General features: G+C 53.5%; 1 protein-coding gene across 2 annotated transcripts; it reads right to left on the bottom strand.

Moving 5' to 3' along the window:
* Window positions 1–578: 578 nt before the first annotated feature.
* UAP1L1 (UDP-N-acetylglucosamine pyrophosphorylase 1 like 1) lies at window positions 579–22,472 on the bottom strand. Of its 2 annotated transcripts, none has more exons than XM_029054401.2 (9): window positions 22,148–22,472; window positions 13,793–13,997; window positions 13,094–13,269; window positions 12,326–12,498; window positions 11,160–11,353; window positions 9,040–9,132; window positions 6,056–6,244; window positions 4,448–4,514; window positions 579–2,088 (listed from the first exon to the last, which is right to left on the bottom strand). In XM_029054401.2, the coding sequence occupies exons 1-9, from the start codon at window positions 22,440–22,442 to the stop codon at window positions 2,002–2,004; spliced, it is 1,479 nt and encodes a 492-aa protein (XP_028910234.1). In that variant the 5' UTR covers window positions 22,443–22,472; the 3' UTR covers window positions 579–2,001. The 2 variants fall into 2 exon arrangements, with proteins under 2 accessions (XP_028910234.1, XP_028910233.1); XM_029054400.2 differs by lacking the exon at window positions 9,040–9,132 and adding an exon at window positions 9,173–9,313.

Here is a 22,472-nt window from a genome sequence, read left to right on the forward strand (position 1 = left end):
CTCATCCCTTAGCACCGGTTCTCCTCCGGTGGTTCTTTTTTCAAATCGTTACCGTCATCACCGTCAAGAATGATCGCGGTATTTGTCGAGCCCTTACTACGTGCCAAGCACCGTGCTAAGCGCTGGAGTAGACACGAGATCATCGGGTCCGTCGTGCGGCCCACAGCCTAAGCAGGAGGTGGTGGGCTTTAATTCCCATTTTCCACATGAGGAAACCGAGGCCCAGAGAGGAGGCCCTGCCCGAGGTCACGCGGCAGACGAGCGGCAGAGCCGGGATTAAAAACCACCTCAACTGGACGCGTGAAAGGAAAAACGTCAACAGGAGCGATCTGGCACGAATCACTGCGGTATTGGTTAAGCGCTGACTCTACGCTAAGCATTGTACTAAGCGTTGGGGTAGGCACAACGTCATCAGGTCCCGCGTGGGGCTCACAGTCAAAGGAGGGAGTAGGATTTAATCCCCATCTTGCCGCTGAGGCACGCAACAGTTGAGTGACTTCTCCGACGTCTCGCCCAGCAGGCGAGCGGCGGAGTGGTCCACCTCGGTCGGCTACGCTAAAGGAAAATGTAAACAGAAGCACTCTGGCAGGAATCTTTATGGCATTCGTTCATTCACTCATTCAATCGCATTTACTGAGCGCTTACTCTGTGCAGAGCACTGGACTGAGCGCTTGGGAAGCACAATTGGGCAACAGATAGAGGCGATCCCCACTCAACGACGGGCTAGAAGGGGGAGACAGACAACAAAACAATATCCAGTAAGCGCCGATATATTCCAAGCACGGTACTGAGCGCCGGGGTAGCTACGAGAAAATCGGGTTAGATTCAGTCCCTGTCCCACATAGGGCTCACGGCTAAGTACATGGAACCTTCATTTTATGGAATGGAGACCGGAGGTCAAAAACAAATCGCCTCCTCAGCAGGGTAATATTGGCTGCACAAATGTCCCGGCCCTTCTAGGTGGACCTGTCTCATTTCTTTCCCGCCACCGGGAACTCAACTACAAATAGGCCGTACGAGATAAACCATCCAAGTGGTCGGTCCACTGAGGTCTCCGCGTGGAAAACAAAGGATTCTAAATGGGGAGAAAAATAGCCATCTCTTAGGCCTACCTTCTCTGCATCCTGCACGGCTACTCCCAGTTTCCGGCCTGGTTTATCAAAGGAACGATTCCCCGAATCTTTCCCCAGGGTGAAAAGGGGATTTCTCCATGTCCAAGGCCAGGGGCGTGAAAAGCCTCCACTGACCAATGGATAGGGGTCTTTACGGAGCGCATACCGTGCGCAGGACACTGGGAGAGCACCATGCAACGGAGTTGGTAGACCTAATCCCTAACCTTAATGCAAGTTGGGAATCTATTGGTCTTTCGAGGGGAGATCGGGACCCACCAACATCATCTTCAAAATCTCCTGGGGACAGAGCACTCTATGAGATGTCCGGGAGCAGATGAGGTCCCTGCCCCTCGAGGAGCTTCCAAACTACCAGAAACCCATCACGGGTTCACGAAAGAGAGATGTATTCGATCGGTATTTCTCTTCCCTATCTGAAATCCTTTACAAAGAAAAAAAAAATCCAAATTCTCCTTCCCCACATTCCTTAAAAATAGGTCCCTCAAAAAAGAACTGCTTAGAAGGTCAAGCAACGGATGCTACTTAATGTTTCTAAGCCTAGCAGTTCACTGAGGAGAAGTTTATGACCTTCCTTGATCGGCTGAGGTAAAGGACAGAGCCAGCACGGAAAATGGAAACACCCAGATAATCCAATTAATGAGATTAATCCGAGGGCCAATCACTAAAAGATTAGTAACTATCGGCGGAACACGGGAATTTCATCCCAGAGTCGACTTTCATTTGCAAAAACATCCCATGAGATCAGAACTAGCAAAAGACATAAACTCTTCTAGAATTCGGCGCCCTGCAGAAAGGCCCTGTGGTCGAGTTCTTTCCAGCAAAATTAAAGGCACTTGAGCGACCAAATTCCAGGAGGAGACTTTCGAACCATTCAAGCCGTGGCTAACATCTTCGCCTTGTGCTCGTCGAGTATGAACGGCGACTGGAGATCTTTATCCTTCAGGTACGTCTCTAAACCCTGAAAAATAACGGAAAACCTTGAGAGTTTCCGAAGTGCTTTTCCAAGGTCTGTCTCCAAACGGCTCTTGGGTCTGGGGGAGGAGAGGAGGTGGAAATAACCGCCGCCTTCTTGGCTTTCGACGGGGAATTGCGAGCGGGTGCAGGATCTCAACCTGGGGCCGCCCTGTTTCTCATCGAGAAACAGCCCCAGAATCAATCGGTGGTATTTATCGAGCGCTTACTGCGGGCTGAGCACTGGGTTAGGCGCCTGGGAGAGTAAAATGCCACAGAGATGGTAGACACGTTCCCTGCCCACAGCGAGCTTACAGCCTAGAGGGGCAGACAGACGTTAACAGAAATAATTTCTAATATTTCATTTCAAAAGATACCTACGTGAGGGGCGAGGGATTGGGGGTGGGGTGACTATCAAATGCCCAAAGGGCCTAGGTCCAAAGGCGTAGGTGAGGAAGAAGGGCCGGGGAAAAGGGGGCTTGATTGGAGAAGGCCTCTCGGCGGAGATGACACCCCGGAAGACCAGAAGAGGCCAAATCTGGGGGTTCCATTTGTTGAGGAAGTGAGGGTGAACGGACAGGACTTATGCCTACCAACTGCTGTTGTATTGGACTCTCCAGAGCACTCAGTACAGTGCTCTGGCCCGAGCAAGGACTCAATAAATACCACTGATGGCATTCTTCTAGCGGAGGAGTTTGGATTGGTTGAGAGGGGGAGGAGGCGGTGTTAGAAAAGGCAGGTGTGGCCACTAAGAATTTGTTTGGGCCACCCCAAGTCAGGCGTTGGGATATCTATAGCGTTGAGTTTCACCTCTCACTTCCCTTGCCCAATTTTTAGTCAGAGAAATGCTCAGGAGGTGGGGGGAGGGGAGAATGAGGAGGGACGAAGAGGAGAAAGGGGGTGTCCAGTGCTCTGCACGCAGTAAGCGCTCAATAAACATCACTGATCGATTGATTCATAATAATAATGTTGGTATTTGTTAAGCGCTTACTACGGGCAGAGCACTGTTCTAAACGCTGGGGGGAGATACAGGGTAATCAGGTCATCCCACGTGAGGCTCACAGTTAATCCCCATTATACAGATGAGGTAACTGAGGCACAGAGAAGTGAAGTGACTTGCCCACAGTCACACAGCTGACAAGTGGCAGAGCCGGGAGTCGAACTCATGACCTCTGACTCCGAAGCCCGGGCTCTTTCCACTGAGCCACGCTGCTTCCCCATGTTTGTAACGAGATTTGTTCTGCGCTTACTAAGGGCCAGGCGCCGTACCGAGTACCGGGGTAGATACGAGAAATGCGGTTGGACACGGTCCACATCCCATATACGGCTTCACGGTTTTAATCCTGTTTTTTCAGAGGAAGCAACCGTGGCACAGAAAGTGAAGTGACTTCCCCAAGGTCACAGAGCAGACAGCAGAGCAGGAATTAGAACCCAGGGCCTCTGACTCCCCGACTCGGGCTCCTTCCTCTAGGCCACACTGCTTCTCTGATCGATGAATTCATAAGTGTGGTATCTGTTAAGTGCTTACTACGTGCCAGGCACTGTAATGAGCGCTGGGATAGATAACTGGGTCGGTTGAAGGGAAAGGGAAGAGTGGAAGGGGAGGAGAGAAGAAGGAAAAAGGGGAAGGAGGATATGAGGGGCGTGAGGGTGGAAGACGAAGCAGAGGGGGCACGAGACCCCGGAGAAGCAGCGTGGCTCAGTGGCAAGAGCACGGGTTAGGAGTCAGAGGTCGTGGGTTCCGATCCCGGCTCCGCCACTTGTCAGCTGTGTGACTTTGGACAAGTCATTTCAGTTCTCTGGGCCTCGGTTACCTCATCTGGAAAATGGGGATTAAGACTGCGAGCCCCATGGGGGACAACCTGTCGACCTCATATCTACCCCAGCGCTTAGAACAGTGCTCGGCACAGTTAGCGCTTAACAAATGCCATCATTATTTATTAGTATTATTCTCCGTGCCTCAGTTCCCTCACCTGTAAAACGGGGATTGAAAGCGCAAGCCCCACGTGGGCACGGACTGTGTCCAACCGATTAGTTTGGATCTACAGTACAGTAAGTGCCTGGCACATACCAGATACCGTAAAAAAAATAAAATAAAGCCCAGAATAAGGATCAAGTTGGGTTCCTGGTCTCTGAAATCCAGAGATTCGGCCGCCTTTCCGGCCAGGTATCGGATCAACTGACCGGAGATTCCCGGGCCCCAGGTTAACTCTGGTTTTTCGGGCTGTGGCGAGAAATCAGACCAGTTGTGCGGGTTTTCTGGCAGGTGAAGCCCCCCAGCCCCCGCCCCCCCGGGTCGCCAGCCGCTGACCCGAGCCCCAACCTCGACTCTCCTGCCGGGCCATAGAATCATCTGCAGCCCTCACCTCTCCGAAATAAGACACCAGCGGCGAAATCTCACAGATAGCAGGTGGCTCTTGGGCTCCCGGCATCCTAAGCGAGAAGATAAATTAGCACCGTCACAGAGCGTTGGGCTCTCGTTCATTCATTCGGCCGTATTTACTGAGCGCTTACTGTGTGCCGAGCACTGAGCTAAGCGCTTGGAAAGCACAGTTCGGCAACAAAGAGAGAGGATCCCTGCCTACGACGGGCTCACGGTCTAGAAGAGGGGGAGACAGACAGCGAAACAAGTAAACAGGCATCAAAATAAATACATAGAATTATAGATGTATACACATCATTAATGAAATAAATAGAATTATAAACATGTACATAGATACACAAGTGCTTTGGGGCGGGGAGGGGGTAGAGCAGAGGGAGGGAGCGGAGGCGACGGGGAGGGGGAGCAGAGGAAAAGGGGGTTCAGTCTGGGAAGGCCTCTTGGAGGAGGGGAGATCTCAGTAGGGCTTTGAAGGGGGGAATAGAGCTAGTCTGGCGGATGTGAGGAGGGAGGGTGTTCCGGGCCAGAGGAAGGACGTGGGTCAGGGGTCGACGGCGGGACAGGCAAGAATGAGGCCCGGTGAGAAGGTTGGCATGACTCAGTCTGTTGTATTTACTGAAAGCCTACTTTGTGCAGGGGACTGTACTGAGCGCTTGGGAGAGGACAAGAGAACGGAGTCGACAGGCACGATTCCTGCCCACGAGGAGGTTAAAATCTAGAAGGGGAGCCAGATATTCAGGTACATTACAGCTAGGCACCTATGTGTTGTGGGGCTGAGGGGGGGGGGGCAAATAAAGGGGATCAATTCAAGTGCGAGGGTGATGCAGGAGGGAGAGGGAGCTGGGGGGAATGAGGGCTTAGTCAGGGAAGGCTTCTTGGAGGAGGTGTGCTTTAAGGAGGGCTTTGAAGACGGCGAGCGCGGGGGTCTGCTGGATCTGAAGGGAGGCGAGATAGATGAGATCGAGGTACAAGAAGCCTTCCCTGACTGCGCCCTCCTTTCCTCTCCTCCCTCTCCCTTCCGCGTCGCCCCGACTCGCTCCCTTTCTTCACCACCCCCTCCCCCCAGCCCCACCACTTACGTCCAGATCTCTCATTTCTTTCTTTCTACTGATGTCCGCCTCCCCTTCTAGACCGTAAGCTCGTTATTCACTCATTCAATCGTATTTACTGAGCACTTACTCTGTGCAGAGCAGTGTACTAAGCGCTTGGGAGAGGACAGTGCAACAATAAACGGACACATTCCCCGCCCTCAACGAGCCTGCAGCCTAGAGGAGGGGGAGAGAGAAGTTAATAGAAAGAAATAACTGACAGAGATGGACGTAAGTGGTGCGGGGTTGGAAGGGGGGGACGAATGAAGGGAGCGAGTCAGGGCGACGCAGAAGGGAGTGGGAGAAGGGGAAAGGAGGGTGCAGTCGGGGAAGGCCTCCTGGAGGAGGCGGGCCTTCGATAAGGCTTTGAACAAGGAGGGGGAGCGGAACCGTCTGTGGGATTTGAGGCGGGAGGGAGTTCCAGGCCTGAGGCAGGACGCGGGCCGGGGGCGAGACCGACCAGCGAGGCGGGAGAGAGGAGAAGAAAGGAGAGGAGAGGAACTCACGGGTCCTGGTCCGGCGAGACCCTGGGATGGCTTCCCTGAGGGAAGCGGGCCCCGGCTCCCACAGCCCAGCGGTAGTGCTGACAGAGCAGGGCCCGGCGGGCGGTGGTCGGGCTGTCTTTGTCGGCCGGGTCGGCGTTTTTTAAGGGCGAGAACTCCTCTTCCCGGAGGACCTCGAAGGCAACGAAGTTCCTGAGGGGAGAACCAACGGAGAGGTGAGCCGGCTCCTTCGGGCTCGGTTGGCTCGCTGTCCCAGACGCTGGGGCTCCGTTGGCAGAGGGCCTTCCCCTTAAATCGGGCTCACGGAGCTCGCCCGGCCCATACCTCGTCCTCCAGACTGGAAGCTCGCTGTGGGCGGGGAATGCGCCTACTGTTGTCCTCTCCCAAGCGCTTAGTAGGGGGCTCTGCACGCAGTAAGCGCTCAGTAAATGCGACCGGCTGATTTACTGACCGTCCGGCCCTCACCTAGCCGCAAGGACAGCACTTCAAATCCACGGGGCAATTTTTTTCGCGGCTTTTGTCAAGCCCTCACTACGCGTCGAGCACTGGGATGTTCTAAGCGCCGGGGCAGATCCGAGTTTATCAGGTTGGACACAGCCGCTGCCCCACATGGGGCTCACGGTTATTGATCCCCATTTAGAGAAGCAGCGTAGTCTAGTGGATAGAGCCCGGGCCTTGGAGTCGGGCCCGGCTTCTAATCCCGGCTCTGTCACTTGTCTGCTGTGTGACCTTGGACGAGTCACTTCGGTTCTCAGTGCCTCAGTTCCCCCATCTGTAAAATGGGGATTAAGACTGCGAGCCTCGCACGGGACCCAAAGTGCTTGTATCCACCCCAGGGCTCAGTACGGTGGCCGGCACGTAGTAAGTGTTTAACAAATACCACGATTATTATTATTTTGCAGTTGAGGGAACTGAGACTCAGAGAAGTGAAGTGGCTTGCCCAAGGTCACAGAGCAGACAGGGCGGAGTCGAGATCAGAACCCAGGTCCCCGACTCCCAAGGCCGTGCTCTTCCCACAAGGCCCAGCTGCTTCTCAATTGGACGTCATCATCGACGGCATTTTCCGGGCACTTAACTATGTGCAGAGCACTGTACTAAGCGTTCGGGAGAGTACCGTACCACAGAGTTGGCAGACGCGTTCCTTGTCAGCACAGGCCTGGGAGTCGGAGGATCTGGGTTCCGATCCCGGCTCCGCCACTTGCCCGCCGTGTGACCTCGGGCAAGTCCCTTCGCTTCTCCATGACTCAGTTCCCTCATCTGCAAAATGTCTTCTCCCTTTTTCTTAGACTGCGACCCCTGTGTGGGCCGGGGACCGTGTCCAACCTGATTAACTATCATCTACCACAGCACTTAAAACAGTAAGCACTTAACGAATACCATAAAAAAAAATACCCCCCAAACCCAACACCGTATCCTGCCGAGGTCAAAGGACCAAAACGGCTAATTCTGATGACCGCCTCGAAACCGTGTTCTGCCTCAGCACCCAGCTGCCGAATGGGGGTGGGGAGGAGGGTAAAGAACACCTGTGTTTTCTTCCGTTCGAAACCTTCTATTTATAACTCCACAAGATACTGTTCGAGCCGTGTTTTCGCCCCCCCCCCCCCAGACTCTGGAAAACCCCACTAAAGGCTCTGCAGTCTGGCCTAGTGCGAAGAGCCCGGGCCTGGGTTCTAATCCCGGCTCTGCTATCGTCTGCTGTGGGACTTACACAGAATACTAAGCGCGGAGGTAGATAAAAGAAACTCAGGTTGGGCACAGTCCCTTTTTTACACGGGGCTCACGGTCTACGTAGTAATAATAATAATCATTACGGTATTTGTTAAACGCTTACTATGTGCCAAGCACTGTCCTAAGCGCTGGGGTAGGTACAAGGTAATCGGGTTGCCCCACGTGGGGCTCACAGTCTTCATCCCCATTTCACAGATGAGATAACCGAGGCTCAGAGAAGTTAAGTGGCTTGCCCGAGGTCACAGAGCAGACAATAATAATATGTGTTAAGCGCTTACTACGTTCCCAGCACCGTTCTGAGCGCTGGGGTAGACACCAGGTCATCAGGTTGTCCCCCTTGGGGCTCAGGGTCTTCAAGTGGGATTAGAACCCACGTCCTCTGACTCCCAAGCCCGGGTTCTTGCCACTAAGCCGCGGTACAGTGCCCGGCACATAGTAAGCGCTTAAATACCACAATCACTATCAGTATTGTTATTATCGTTATTCTTATTGACCTGGAGGCCTTCCTCCTTTCCTCCCGTGGTCCACGTGACCCTGCCTCACTGAAGCAAAACCTGCTTCCTTTCCGCCGACTCTGGCTTGCGTCAGACCCTGGAAATCCCTCGAGCCGGGGCCCGGCCTGGGTTTAAAGAGCCCCAGAGAACACAGACAAGGAAGTCACTAGGACACGGGTAAATTCACATGATCGAAAGCCCCCGGACCCGTTCCAAGTTGCCCCGTGAGGCAGGCTGACTGACTAGTCAGCTGAACTCAGTTTTTTCTTTGTTACTTCTCAAGCGCTTACTTCGTGCCGGTCGCCGCGCTGAGCGCTGGGGTGGATACAAGCTAATGGGGTTGGACGCAGGCCCTGTCCCACATGGGGCTCATGGTCTCGATCCCCATTTTACAGAGGAGGGAACTGAGGCCCAGAGAAGTCAAGTGACTTGCCCAGGGTCACCCAGCGGGCAAGTGGCAGAGCCGGGATTAGAACCCAGGTCTTTGTGCGTGGCTTAGTGGAAAGAGGTCGGGCTTGGGAGTCAGAGGTCGTGGGTTCTAATCCCGGCGCCGCCGCTTGTCGGCGTGTGTGTGACTTCGGGCAAGTCACTTCACTTCTCTGGGCCTCAGTCACCTCATCTGCCCAGTGGGGATGAAGGCTGTGAGCCCCACGGGGGACAACCTGATGACCCTGCATCTCCCCCAGTGCTTAGAACGGTGCTTGGCACATAGTAAACGCTTAACCAACACCAACATTATTATTATTATTTTCTGTGCTCTCTTACCCCTCTGGGGTCAAAGGGCTGAGATTCCAAGGCCGAGCCCCCTTTCTACGGCCCGCCTTCCCACTCCCGCCCTTCCAGGGGAGGGAAAGAGACCTGGAAAAGAGAGAGGGAAAGAGAGTCACTGCCCACTAACTTAGCGAACTGGAACACGTCAAACACAAACTTCTCCATCTTTATCCCGTTGGGTTTTTCCGGCTTCACCAGGTTTCCCTCCTTATCCACATAGGGGACTTTCTTGACGGCTACGTGAGGCTGCAGCAACGGCTCAAATTCCCTGCGGGAGAGGAGAGGGGAGGGAAGCCGAGAAACCGGTTTGTTTATTGATCTGTTCGTTTCTTTTTTAAATATACGTGTCTCTCTCCTCCTCTAGACTGGGCTTCAGAGAGTCCTAGTGAGTCCTACCCCTATCCTCAGTGACCGTACAGATCGTTGTGGGCAGGGAACGCGTCGCTTTGCTGGGGCATTTTACTCTCCCGAGTGTTTAGTTCAGTGTTCTGCCCAAAGTAAGCGCTCAGTAAATACAATTAAATGAATTACAATAACTCAATAAATACGAGTCATTCATTTCATTCACTTCTCTGGGTGTCAGTCACCTCACCGAGAAAATGGGGATTAAGCCTTTGAGCCCCGGGAGGGAATCTGTATTTTCTTTATTTGTATTGATGTCTGTCTCTCCCCTCTAGACCGTGAGCTTGTTGTGGGTAGGGATTGTCATTGTTTATCGTTGTACTTTCCCAAGCGCTTAGTACAGTGCTCTGCACATTCAGTAAGTACAATTGGAAAGTAGAGTTCGGCAATAAAGAGAGACAATCCCTGACCGCATTAGGCTTAAAGTCTAGAAGCGGGGGAGACGGACTTCAAAACAAGTAAACAGGCATCAGTAGAAATAGAATTATAGATATATACACCTCAAAACGAGTAAACAGGCATCAGTAGAAATAAACAGAATTATATATACTTCAAAACAAGTAAACAGATATCAGTAGAAATAAATAGAATTATATATACTTCAAAACAAGTAAACAGGTATCACTATAAATAGAATTATAGATATATATATACATATATACCTCAAAACAAGTAAACAGGTATCAATACAAATAGAATTTTAGATATATATATACACCTCAATACAAGTAAACTTGCATCAATAGAAATAGACTTATAGATACATATACACCTCAAAACAAGTAAAAGGGCATCAATAGAAATAAATAGAATTATAGAAGTATATATATTCCTCAAAACAAGAAAACAGGTGTCAACAGAAATAAATAGAACTTTAGATATGTATGCCTCAAAACAAGTAAACAGGTATCAGTAGAAATAGAATTATAGAGGTGTATATATATATATACCTCAAAACAAGGAAACAGGTATCAACAGAAATAAATATAACTATAGATATGTATACCTCAAAACAAGTAAACAGGCATCAATAGAAATAAAGAGAATTACAGATTGAATTACACCTCAAAATAAGTAAATGGGCATCAGTAGAAATAAAGAGAATTATAGATATATATCTCAAAACGAGGAAACAGGCATCGATAGAAATAAAGAGAATTATAGCTATATGCATATTTACCTAAGTGCTGTGGGGCGGGGAGGCGGGGGGAGGTACAGAGCTCTGGATCTAAGAGTAAGAGATTAAGCTCCCTGGGGGCAGAAAACTTACCTCATGCTTAATAGCAACGATGCTAATAATAATAGCGGTATCTGTCAAGCACATATACGTGTCCAGTACTGGGGGAAATACAAAACAAGCAGACCAAACGTAATCGCCGTTCCACGCGGACCTCAGGGTCTAAGGGGGAAGCGGGGATTGAATCCCCATTTTAGGGCCGAGAAAACCGAGGCACAGAGAAGCTAGGTGCCTTGACCGAGGTCTTCTAGCAGCCTGCTTCTGGGGTGGTTTCCCTAGCACTTAGTACAGCGTGCCGCTCAATAAATACCTTTTTTATTAATAACCACAATAAGCTCACCGTTCGCCTACCAACTCTGTTATACCGTACTCCCCCAGCGCTTAGTACAGAGCTCTGCCCAGAGGAAGCGCTCAACACGTACGACTGAATGGAATGAAAGACTGAATCTCCGGGGGTCCAGTCGGAGGCGCTTACCGAGTAACGGTCTCCAGGAAGTCGCGGGTGAAGAAATGGTTGCAGATATTGCCGGCGTTGTAGACCAGGCTGCCGTCGGCGTTGAGGGCCCGGGCGGTCTCCGGCCCGACCTCGCTGTACTCCACCACCTGGTAGACCCCGTCCACCTGGCACACGACCCCCACGGGCTCCGTGGGGTAGGCCTTCTCCACCACCTGCAGCCGGGGAAACCGAGGGAGCCCGGGGAAGACCGCTCGGTCACAGAAGCGGCCGGTGGAGAGGGCCGGGGAGTCGGAAGGACCCGGGTTCTGATCCCGGCTCGGCCCCGGGCCTGCCGCGGGGCCACGGGGAAGTCACTTCGCTCAGTTACCTCATCTGCAAAATGGGGATTACGACCGTGAGCCCCAGGAGGGATCTGTATTTTATTTATTGGCATTGATGTCTATCTCCCCCCGCCCTCCGGACTGTAAGCTCGGTGTGGGCAGGGATCGTCACTGTTTATTGTCGGATTGTACTTCCCCAAGTGCTTAGTACAGTGTTCTGCACACAGTAAGCGCCGAATCAGTACGGCTGAATGAATGAATGAGAGGAACCGTGTCCAAGCTGATTAGCTTGAATCTACCCCAGCGTTTAGAACAGTAGCGGGCACAGAGGGAGCGCTTAACAAATGTTACAGTTAATATTTTCATGCCAGTGGCTCTTCCAGGGGAGCCAGAGATGGGGATTTCACAGAAGCCTCTGTAAAATGGCCCCCGATCGATCAGAGCCAGGGCCCTGGTTCTCTCTCCCGCCACTCAGACGCGCGACAGGGCAGCGGTCGGTGGAGAGGGCCCGGGATGATAAGAATAATTATGGTATTTGTCCAGCGCTTACCATGTGCCAGACACTGTTCTAAAGGCTGGGGTAGATACAAGGTTATCAGGTTGCCCCCCCCCCCCCGTGGGGCTCACGGTCTTCATCCCCCATTTTACAGATGAGAGAACTGAGGCACAGAGAAGTGAAGAGACTCGCCCAAGGTCGCCCAACTGACAAGCGGCGGAGCCGGGATTAGAACCCACGACCTCCCGACTCCAAGGCCCGGGCTCTAACCGCTACTCCAAGCACGGGGTTGACGTAGGGGGAGGGCGGGTAGGGGAAACGAGCGGTTAGAGAGAGGAAGGCTGGCAGGGCGGGCGGGAGGCACTCACTTTGGCTCCACAATCCGCCCCCCGCAGCACGCAGAAGCCGATGAAGACGGGGTCGGCCATTTTGACGAGGATGTTGTCCACACAGTAAACGTGAACGTACTGGATGCCCCGTTGCTCCATATCCTCCAGAATTCTGTTGTCCTCAAGGGCCCGGTATAAGCCTCCATTGCCATCTACGACACGAGAGAAGCAGCCCCTGCCTTTTACTGTGAATAATAATAATTACGGTATGTGTTGAGTGTTGACTATGTGCCAGGCGCCGTACTAAGCGCTGGGGTGGATACTAGCGAATCGGGTCAGACGCAGTCTTACCGTACTCTCCCAAGTGCTTAGTTCAGTGCCGAGCACAAGGTAAGCGCTCAATCAATAGGATGGGGTGACTGATTGGACCGCGGGGTAGCCTGGTACCTTTCCGCTCCCCTTGCCGGTCACCGGATGAAGCAGCTTGGAAAGGACGTGTCATCGCTGACCGTTATTATTTTAAAGACCGCTGACAGGACTGACGTCTCCAGGGGCAAGGATTGATTCCAAGGCCTTGGGCCTCCCCCGAAGGGCATCGACAGCCCGGGGTTCCCCTCACCCTTCTTCCCTGGGCACTTTCCAGGGGATCAAACTGAGCTTCCCTCCTCCCGGGGCGGAGATCGCCCTGCCTCCCGGCTGAGGCCAGGCCACGGCCTCCTTTTTTCCCCCCGTCATTCTCTGCGGACGGAACACGAAGGCCGCGGCCTCCTTTTCTTCCCCCCCCGCCATCCTCTGCGGGCGGAATACCTGGGGCCATCGCTACTTTGTCCTTCCGTTCCAGGATGGCCTTGCCGTCGAAGGTCACGGCGGGCAGCATCCTCTGCTCGAACATGACCACGTTGGACGGGTCCAGGCCGAAGTAGCCGTGCTCCTCGAAGAACTGGGCCGTGGGCCCCAGGGTGAACTCGCTCGTCATGATGTACCTGGGGGCAAAACCAAAAGGCGAAACCCCTCGGGGCCGTGAGGCGAGGCCGACACCCCTGGACGAATATTACATTTAATCAATTAATCAAGCTTAGCGGTTAGTACACCGCATGGCAGGGGCGCAGTGCTTAAACGAGTCAATCAATGGTATTTACTGAGCATTCACTAGGCGCAGAACACTGTACTAAGCACTTGGGAGAGGACAATACGACAGACTTAGCTTAACCAACACGGCAATTCTGCGTCACCGTGACCCGCTCCCTTCATTCATCCTCCCTCCCGATCCCAGAGCACACAGATATGTATCTGTAATTTATTTATTATTTTATGCATATTAATGTCTGTCTCCCCCTCTAGACTGCGAGCTCACCGTGGGCAGCGAATGTGTTCTACTCTGTAGTGCCCTCTCCCAAACGCTTAGTCCAGTGCTCTGCGCCGAGTAAGCGCTCACTGAATGCGACCGAATAAATACGACCGAATTATTCTCAGGTGCGACTATTGAGGGGGAGGGCGGAAACCCACCAGGGCACGGTACATCTGCCGCCAAACCTCTGCCCGGCCAGCTCCTCCACCTTGCGAATCCTCTCGGCCTGGATCTGGTAGAGGGTCTTCCCGCTGGGCAGCCCCACGTTGTACATCCCCTTGGGGTACGTCACCCCAAGACGGGTCCCCTGTCCCCCCGCCAGCAGCAGCACGGCCACCTTGTTCTGGGCGATCTGGTGGAACCCTGCGAGGAGGCAAGAACGAGACGTACTTACTTACTTACTGAGCGCTTACTGCGTGCAAAGCACTGTATTAAGCCTTTGGACACATGAAGCGGCCTGGCCTAGGGGGTAAAGCCCGGGCCTGGGAGTCCGGGGACCTGGGTTCTAATCCCAGCTCTGCCACTTATCTGCTAGGGGACCTCGGGCAAGTCGCTTCACTTCTCTGGGCCTCAGTGACCTCATCTGGAAAATGGGAATTGAGACTGTGAACCCCACCTGGGATAGGGATGACCTGACTCGTATCTACCCTGGCACTGAAAACAGTGCTCGACACATAGTAAGCGCTCCACGGATACCATTAAAACCAAATAAATTACAAACCTGTTGCTCACTGCCCTTCAGTGGCCGCCCAAGGAACCTAGCAAAAATTACCGTTGTTCAGTGCAGGAATTCCAGGGCGCAAAATGCGTTTCCTAATACTTATAATGTGGTTTAATGTGCTTAGGAAGGAGAAAATATCAGCTGAAAAGCAGCACATCATGGCCTTCACCAGTTCTGACTTGGACCAACGATCAATCGACCCACGGTATTTAGAAGAATAATAACTGCCGTACGTTTTCGAGCTGCTCACTATGTGCCAAGCACTGTACTAAATGTTTTCGCCCCAACGGGGCCTCCCAGGCGCTGTCCCTCAAGGCCTACCCAGGCAGGGCCTCCCGGAAAGGAGACTCTGGGAAACAAACAGCAATAAAGAGGCCCTAGGAAGGATTATTCCAGTTAAGAGAAAAACAGGCTGATTATTTGAGTTAATTATTAAGTAAGAACAGGTCTAGGTGTGTGTCTCTTCAGGGCTATGTCCCTCAAGGAGGCTAGTTTCTGCTCCTCACGGTAGAACAAAGGAGCCAGTAATTACTATAATTACGGTACCTGTTAAGCGCTTACTATGTGCCAAGCACTGTTGTATGCGATGGAGTAGATCAGGTTGGACACAGTCCCCATCCCGCATGGGGCTCACAGCCTTAATCCCCATTTTACCGAGGAGGGAACGGGAGGCCCAGAGAAGTCAAGTGCCTTGCCCAAGGTCACCCAGCAGACGAGTGGCGGAGCCGGGATTAGAACCCAGGTCCTTCTGACTCCCAGACCCGAGCTCTCTCCACTAGGCCAAGTTAGCCATGGAGCCATCCGGGGGTCACTGAGGGGGTGCCCCGTTACCTTTTGTAGCCGACTCATTTTCCTAGTGGGAAAGTCCGGGGGGTTGCGAGGCAGTGACTACTATTAACTTCACCTCTCTGGGCCTCAGTTTCCTCATCTGTAAAATGGGGACTAAAGCCGTCAGCCCCACGTGGGTCATGGACTGTGTCCAACCTGATGAACCTGGATCTGCTCCAGCGCTTAGTAGGTTGCCTGGCACATAGTAAGTGCTTAAGAAATACTATTTTAAAAAAACCTATAAGAATCAGCATCATCAAATGCCACTTCTAAAGTACTTACTTTGTACCAAACACCCTTAAACCCCAGTATTTAGGTACATATTTATAAATTCTATATTATCAATTGTATTTACTGAGTGCTTACTGTGCGCAGAGCACCGTACCAAACGCTTGGGAGAATACAGTATAACAGAGTTGGCAGACCTGCTCCTTGCCCCCAAGAACTATTATAAATTACTCTTTCATTACGAGAATTTGGAGAAGCAGCGTGGTTTAGTGGCAAGAGCCCGGGCTTGGGAGTCAGAGGTCGTGGGTTCTAATCCTGGCTCCGCCACTCATCAGCTGGGTGACTCTAGGCAAGTCACTTCACTTCTCTGGGCCTCGGTTCCCCCATCTGTAAAATGGGGATGAAGACTGTGAGCCCCACCTAGGACAAGCTGATTAGCTTGTATCCACCCCAGGCTTAGAACAGTTAGGATAGGATAATTAAGTAATTCATTTTATGGTATCTGTTAAGCACTTACTACGCCTCAAGCACCGCTTTAAACCGCTGGGGTAGATACAAGGTAATCAGGTCCGACACAGACCGTGTCCCACATGGGGCTCGCGTTCTAAATAGGAGGGAGAACAGATATTCAATCCCCATTGTGTATTTGAGGAAACTGAGGCACAGAGAAGTTAAGTGACTTGCCCAAAGTCACACAGCAGGCAAATGGTAGAGCCTGGATTAGGACCCAGGTCCTCTGGCTCCCAGTCCCCAGATCTATCCACTAGGCCTTGTTGCTTCTCAGACATTATTTGTATTAACATCTCTCTCCCCTAAGACACACACCGTAAGCTCAGTGTGGCCAGGGAACATGTGCGTTATACTAGCCCACACGCTTACTACAGTGCTCTGCACATAGTAAGTGCTTAACAATCCCATTTATTGAGCGCTTCATATAGGCAGAGCATTCATTCATTCAATAGTATTTACTGAGCGCTTACTATGTGCAGAGCACTGGACTAAGCGCTTGGAATGGACAAATCGGTAACAGATACAGTCCCTGCCCTTTGACGGGCGCACAGTCTAATGGGGGAGACGGACAAGAACCATGGCAATAAACAGAATCGAGGGGAAGAATATCTCATTAAAACAATAGCAAATAAATAGAATCGAGGTGATGGACATCTCATTAACAAAATAAATAGGGTAATGAAGATATATACAGTTGAGCGGACGAGTACGGTGCCGAGGGGATGGGACGGGAGAGGGGGAGGAGCAGAGGGAGAGAGGGGAGAAGAGGGTTTAGCTGCGGAGAGGTGAAGGGGGGGGTAGGGGGAGCAGAGGGAAAAGGGGAGCTCGGTCTGGGAAGGCCTCTCGGAGGAGGTGAGCTTTAAGTAGGATTTTGAAGAGGGGAAGAGAATCAATTTGGCGGAGGTGAGGAGGGCGGGCGTTCCGGGACCGCGGGAGGACGTGGCCCGGGGCCCGACGGCGGGATGGGCGAGAACGGGGGACGGCGAGGAGGAGCGGAGCGTGCGGGGGGGGGGGGGGGGGCGGTGGAAAGAGAGAAGGGAGGAGAGGTAGGAAGGGGCGAGGCGATGGAGAGTCTCGAAGCCTAGAGTGAGAAGTTTTCGTTTTGTGCGGAGGTCGATAGGCAACCGCTGGAGGTTTTTAAGAAGGGGAGCGATACGTCCGAGCGTTTCTGCAAGAAGATGAGCCGGGCAGCGGAGTGAAGACTAGATCGGAGCGGGGAGAGACAGGAGGAAGGGAGATCAGAGAGCAGGCTGACACAGTAATCTAGCCGGGATATTACGAGAGCCCGTAGCGGTAAGGTAGCCGTCTGGGTGGAGAGGAAAGGGCGGATCTCGGCGATATTATAAAGGTGAGACAGGTCTCGGTGACGGATCGGATGCGTGGGGTGAACGAGAGAGCCGAGTCGAAGATGACACCGAGGTCGCGGGCCCGAGAGACGGGAAGGACGGTCGTGCCATCCACGGTGATAGGGAAGTCAGGGAGAGGACAGGGCTCGGGAGGGAAGATGAGGAGCTCAGTTTTGGTCATGTTGAGTTTTAGGTGGCGGGCCGACATCCAGGTGGAGACGACCCGGAGGCCGGAGGAGATACGAGCCTGAAGGGAGGGGGAGAGGACAGGGGCGGAGATGTAGATCTGTGTGTCGTCTGTCACAGAGATGACAGAGCACCATACTAGGCGCTTGGGAGAGTACAACACAGCAGAATTAGCAGATCTGTTCCCTGCCCATACCGAGTCCACAGTCTATTCATTCGGTCGATCGTATTTATCGAGCGCTTACTGCGTACAGAGCACTCTCCTAAGGGCTTGGGAGAGTACAGTATAAGAATCTGATACGCTCTTACTACAAGCCAAGCACTGTTCTAAGCGCTGGGGTAGACACAAGTTAACCAGGGTGGACACAGTCCCCGTCCCACGCGGGGCTCACGGTTTTAATCCCCGTTTTCCAGGCGAGGAAACGGGGGCCCAGAGAAGTGAGGGCCACACGGCGGACGCGGGGCGGAGCCGGGATTGGAACCCGGGTCCTTCTGACTCCCGGGCCCGTGTTCTCCCCGCTAAGCCACGCTGCTTGTCCTTTAACCTTTTTCGAAAACTTCTCACGTCGCCGTCTTCCCCGACCGAGCCACCTGAGCCGGGGTGCCGATTTCCAAACCCGAAGGCAACCCCTTCCTCGGTTATCAGCCGGGACTTTGGTTCTTCCCCTGCCTAGGACCTTTGGGAAGCAGTAACCCTTGACCCTCGCCGGTGCTATATCAGTTAACTAATTAGCACGGGGCACCCCTGACTTTTAGCTGGAAGAGCGTGCCCCCCTCCCTGCCGGGCAGACTCCTTGTCTCAGTCCACGCCGGGACTCCGTTTCTCCTCCCCCACACCCCACGCACCCCAAGATCCCCCGCCCCTTGCCGTCCACACAACTTCCGGGGGGTCCCAAGGTAGGAATAATCAGCAGAATGGGCTAGCGGAAAGAGCCCAGGCCTGGGGGAGCCTGGGCTCTCATCCCGGCTCCGCCACTCCTGCTGTGCGACCTTGGACGCTTAACTTCTCTGGGCCTGAGTTCATTCATTCAATAGTATTTATTGAGCGCTTACTATGTGCAGAGCACCGTACTAAGCGCTTGGAATGGACAATCCGGCAACAGAGAGAGACAATCCCTGCCCACCGACGGGCTTGCAGTCTAATCGGGATAATAATAATCACGGTATTCGTTAAGTGCTTACTACGTGCCAAGCACTGTTCTAAGCGCCGGGGCAGATACGAGGTAATCAGATTGTCCCACGTGGGGCTCACAGTCTTAATCCCCGTTTTACAGAGGAGGGGACTGAGGAACAGAGAAGTGACTTGCCCGAGGTCACACAGCAGACGAGTGGCGGAGCCGGCATTAGAACCCACATCCTCGGACTCCCAGGCCCGGGCTCTTGCCACTAAGCCATGCCGCTTGTCTGATCTGTAAAATGCAGACTCGGTTTCCTCATCTGCCACATGCCTACCAGCGCTGTTATACCGTCCTCTTCCGGGTGCTTAGTACGGCGCTCTGCACGCAGGAAGCGCTCGATCAATACGACTGACCGATTAAAATGGGGATTCGCTACCCCGTCTCCCCGCTACTTAGGTGGTGAGTCCCGGGTGGGACAGGGACAGTGCTCGGCACATAGTGAGCACTTAATAAATGTCACCGCCACTATCGGAGTCCCCGGCCTAAACCATCCGGGGCAGATAATATTAATAATAATCATAATTGTGGTTTTTTAGGGTTGGAGCTCCCGGCCTAAACCATCCAGGGCCGATAATATTCATCATAAATGTGCTATTTGTTAAGCGCTTACTGTGTGCAGGGCACTGTACTGAGCGCTTGGAAAATACAATTCAGCAACAGATAGAGACAATCCCTACCCAACAACTGGCTCACAGTCTATCTGCACATAGTAAGCGCTCAATAGATACCACCGATTGATCGACTGACCCCAGGCTTTCCCCCAACGGCTGTAAGCTGGAGGGCAGGGATGGGTCTGTTGTTCTACCGTCCTCTCCCAAGCGCTTAGTACGGTGCTTTGCGCACAGTAAGCGCTCAATAAATACCACCGAATGAACGAACGAATGACAAGCGGATGTCGACCCGTGGGTCTCTTTAAAACCTTTCGCCCACCGGGATTCCCCCGCTCGCTTCCTTTGGAAAGACGCTTGGAAAACTCACATCATGGAATCAGAAGAGCCTGCCGGCTGACCCTGGGCGAGTCACTTAACTGCTCTGGGCCTCGGTTTCCTCATCTGTATAACGGGGATTCCACACGTATTCTCCCTTCCCTCAGGCTGTTACAACCCGATTGTAATAATAATAATAATTATGGTGTTTGCTAAGCATTTACTATGTGCCGGGCACTGTACTAAGCGCTGGGGTGGATACTAAGCCAATCGGGTTGGACCCAGTCCCCGTCCCAAGTAGGGCTCCCGGTCTCCACGGAGAAGCAGCGTGGCTTAGTGGAAAGAGCCCGGGCTTGGCAGTCGGAGGTCGTGGGTTCGAATCCCGGCTCTGCCGCTTGCTAGCTGTGTGACTTTGGGCGAGTCACTTCACTTCTCTGTGCCTCAGATACCTCATCTGTAAAATGGGGATTGAAACTGTGAGCCCCACGTGGGACAATCTGATCGCCCTGTATCCCCCAGCACTTAGAACAGTGCTTTGCACATAGTAAGCGCTTAACAAATACCAACATTATTATTATTATTATTATTATTATTAATCCCGACTCTCTCCCTTGCCTGCTCTGTGACCTGGGGCAAGCTACTTTACTTCTCTGAGCCTCAGTTCCCTCATCTGTAAAATGGGGATGAAGACTGGGAGCCCCGTGGGGGGGGGGGGGGACAGCCTGACGACCTTGTGTCTACCCCAGCGCTTCAGAACAGTGCTTGGCACAAAGTGCTTAACAAATACCATTATTATTATTCTCATTTTACAGACGAGGGAACGGAGGCCCGGAGAAGTGAAGTGACTTGCCTAAGGTCGCGCAAGCAGACGAGTGGCAGAGGAGGGATTAGAACCCATGACCTCCTCCAGGCCCGGCTCTAGCCACTACGCCACGCTGCTTCTCGTTGTAAGATCTCTCTCCCAGAGCCTGGCACATCTCAAGCGCTTAATAAACGGCGCAGTTGTTATTTCTTGGAGGCTTGGCGATGAAAGGGGGGTCATCTTCCAAAACAAGTATTTACATCCTGCCCGTCCCGCCTCCACCTCTTCCCCGTGAATGAGTTTCTGTGTCCCTCCACGGTGCAGCCAGCTCAGTACGGAGTTGGCGAGGAAGTGGAGGAATTTGTGCGGGGGGCAGGATGCGGGGGGCTCCCAAGACGATCGACGGTACTTATTGGGTGCCTCCCGAATGCGGAACGCTGTACTGGGCGCTGGGGTGCGTAGGACAGTGGAGGTAAGCCCCGCTTTGGGGGAATCTTACCACAAGGAGAAGGAAAAGAGCAAGTCAATTCTCCCTCCTGCTTATAGTGGGAGCTCCACGTGGGACCTGATTATCCCCTAACTACCCAGTGCTCAGTACATGCTTAAATGCTATTATTACTACTATTATTATTAATAATAAAATCGGGTACGGGGATCATCGTCATCATCGTCAGCGTGGCTCGGTGGAAAGAGCCCGGGCTTCGGAGTCAGAGGTCACGAGTTCGACTCCCGGCTCTGCCACTCGTCAGCTGTGGGACCGTGGGCGAGTCACTTCACTTCTCTGGGCCTCAGTTCCCTCATCTGTAAAACGGGGATTAAAAGTGTGTGAGCCCCACGTGGGACGACCCGATGACCCTGTATCTCCCCCGGCGCTTAGAACGGCGCTCGGCACCTAGTAAGCGCTTAACACATATTGACATTATCATCATTAAATCTAGGAAGCGGCGCGGCTCAGTGGAAAGAGCCCAGGCTTGGGAGTCGGAGGTCGTGGGTTTGAATCCCGGCTCCGCCACCTGTCAGCTGGGCGACCTCGGGCAAGTCGCTTCACTTCTCCGGGCCTCAGTGACCTCCTCTGGAAAATGGGGATGGAGACTTTGAGCCTCACGTGGGACCACCCGATTCCCCTGGATCTCCCCCGGCGCTTAGAACGGTGCTCTGCACATAGTAAGCGCTTAATACCAACATCATTGTTATTATTATTATTATTACCCCAGCGCTCAGAACAGCGCCTGGCACTTGGCAGGCGCTTAATAAGTACCAGCATCATTATTCTCACGGCGGTGAGGGGCGGCGCGGCTCAGGCGCGAGAGCCCGGGCTGGGGAGTGGGAGGCGGTGGGTTCGAATCCCGCCACTTGTCAGCGGAGTGACTTTGGGCCGGTCGCTTCTCTTTTAATAAGGTTGGTATTTGTGAAGCGCTTACTCTGTGCAGAGCAGCGTTCTAAGCGCTGGGGGAGATGCAGGGTCGTCAGGTGGTCCCCCCGTGGGGCTCCCACTCTTCATCCCCATTTTACAGATGAGCGAACTGAGGCCCAGAGAAGTGAAGCGACTCGCCCAAAGTCAGCCAGCTGACGAGTGGCAGAGCCGGGATTCGAACCCGTGACCCCTGACTCCCAAGCCCGGGCTCTTTCCATTGAGCCACGCTGCTTCTCCTCTGGGAGATGGGGATGAAGGGTGGGCGCTCCGGGCGTCGTCGTCGTCCCCCCCCCTCCCCCTCCCCGGCGCTCAGCAGAGCGCTCGGCACAGGGTGAGCGCTTAAGAAGCGCTCCGGGGGTCGTTGTCATAGTTACCTTCCCGCTCCCAGGCGCGGAGGGTGTCGGGGCCGGCGCGGCGGACGCTGCCCAGGAAGTCGGGGGGCACGGGCTGCATCCTGCCGTCCAGCGGGGGCCGCCCGGGGGGGTCCCGGAGGCGGGCCCAGGCCCGGCGGGCGTCCCGGCAGTGTTCCCGCAGCAGGCCGGGCTGCAGCGGGGCGAGGTCCCGCAGCAGGGCTCCCCGCTGGCCCGGGCTCAGCTCGGCCCAGAAGTGCAGCAGCTGGTCCTGGCCGCAGGCCCGCAGGCCCCCCGCCGCCGCCGCCTCCGAACCCATGCCGAGCCCTGCCGAGCCCTGCCGAGCCCT

The sequence above is a fragment of the Ornithorhynchus anatinus genome, chromosome X4, assembly GCF_004115215.2.
Source record: "Ornithorhynchus anatinus isolate Pmale09 chromosome X4, mOrnAna1.pri.v4, whole genome shotgun sequence".
Taxonomy (NCBI): domain Eukaryota; kingdom Metazoa; phylum Chordata; class Mammalia; order Monotremata; family Ornithorhynchidae; genus Ornithorhynchus; species Ornithorhynchus anatinus.

What these genes read in the sequence shown, in the direction of transcription:
- UAP1L1 (XM_029054400.2), bottom strand. Translation starts at nt 22,442, where the DNA reads ATGGGTTCGGAGGCGGCGGCGGCGGGGGGCCTGCGGGCCTGCGGCCAG. An exon ending in CAAAGTAGCGATGGCCCCAG is followed by an intron (nt 12,499 to 13,093) that starts GTATTCCGCCCG and finishes CTCGTGTCGTAG; the next exon opens with ATGGCAATGGAGGCTTATAC. An exon ending in GACGTGTTCCAGTTCGCTAA is followed by an intron (nt 6,245 to 9,172) that starts GTTAGTGGGCAG and finishes TTCTCCCCTCAG; the next exon opens with GAACTTCGTTGCCTTCGAGG.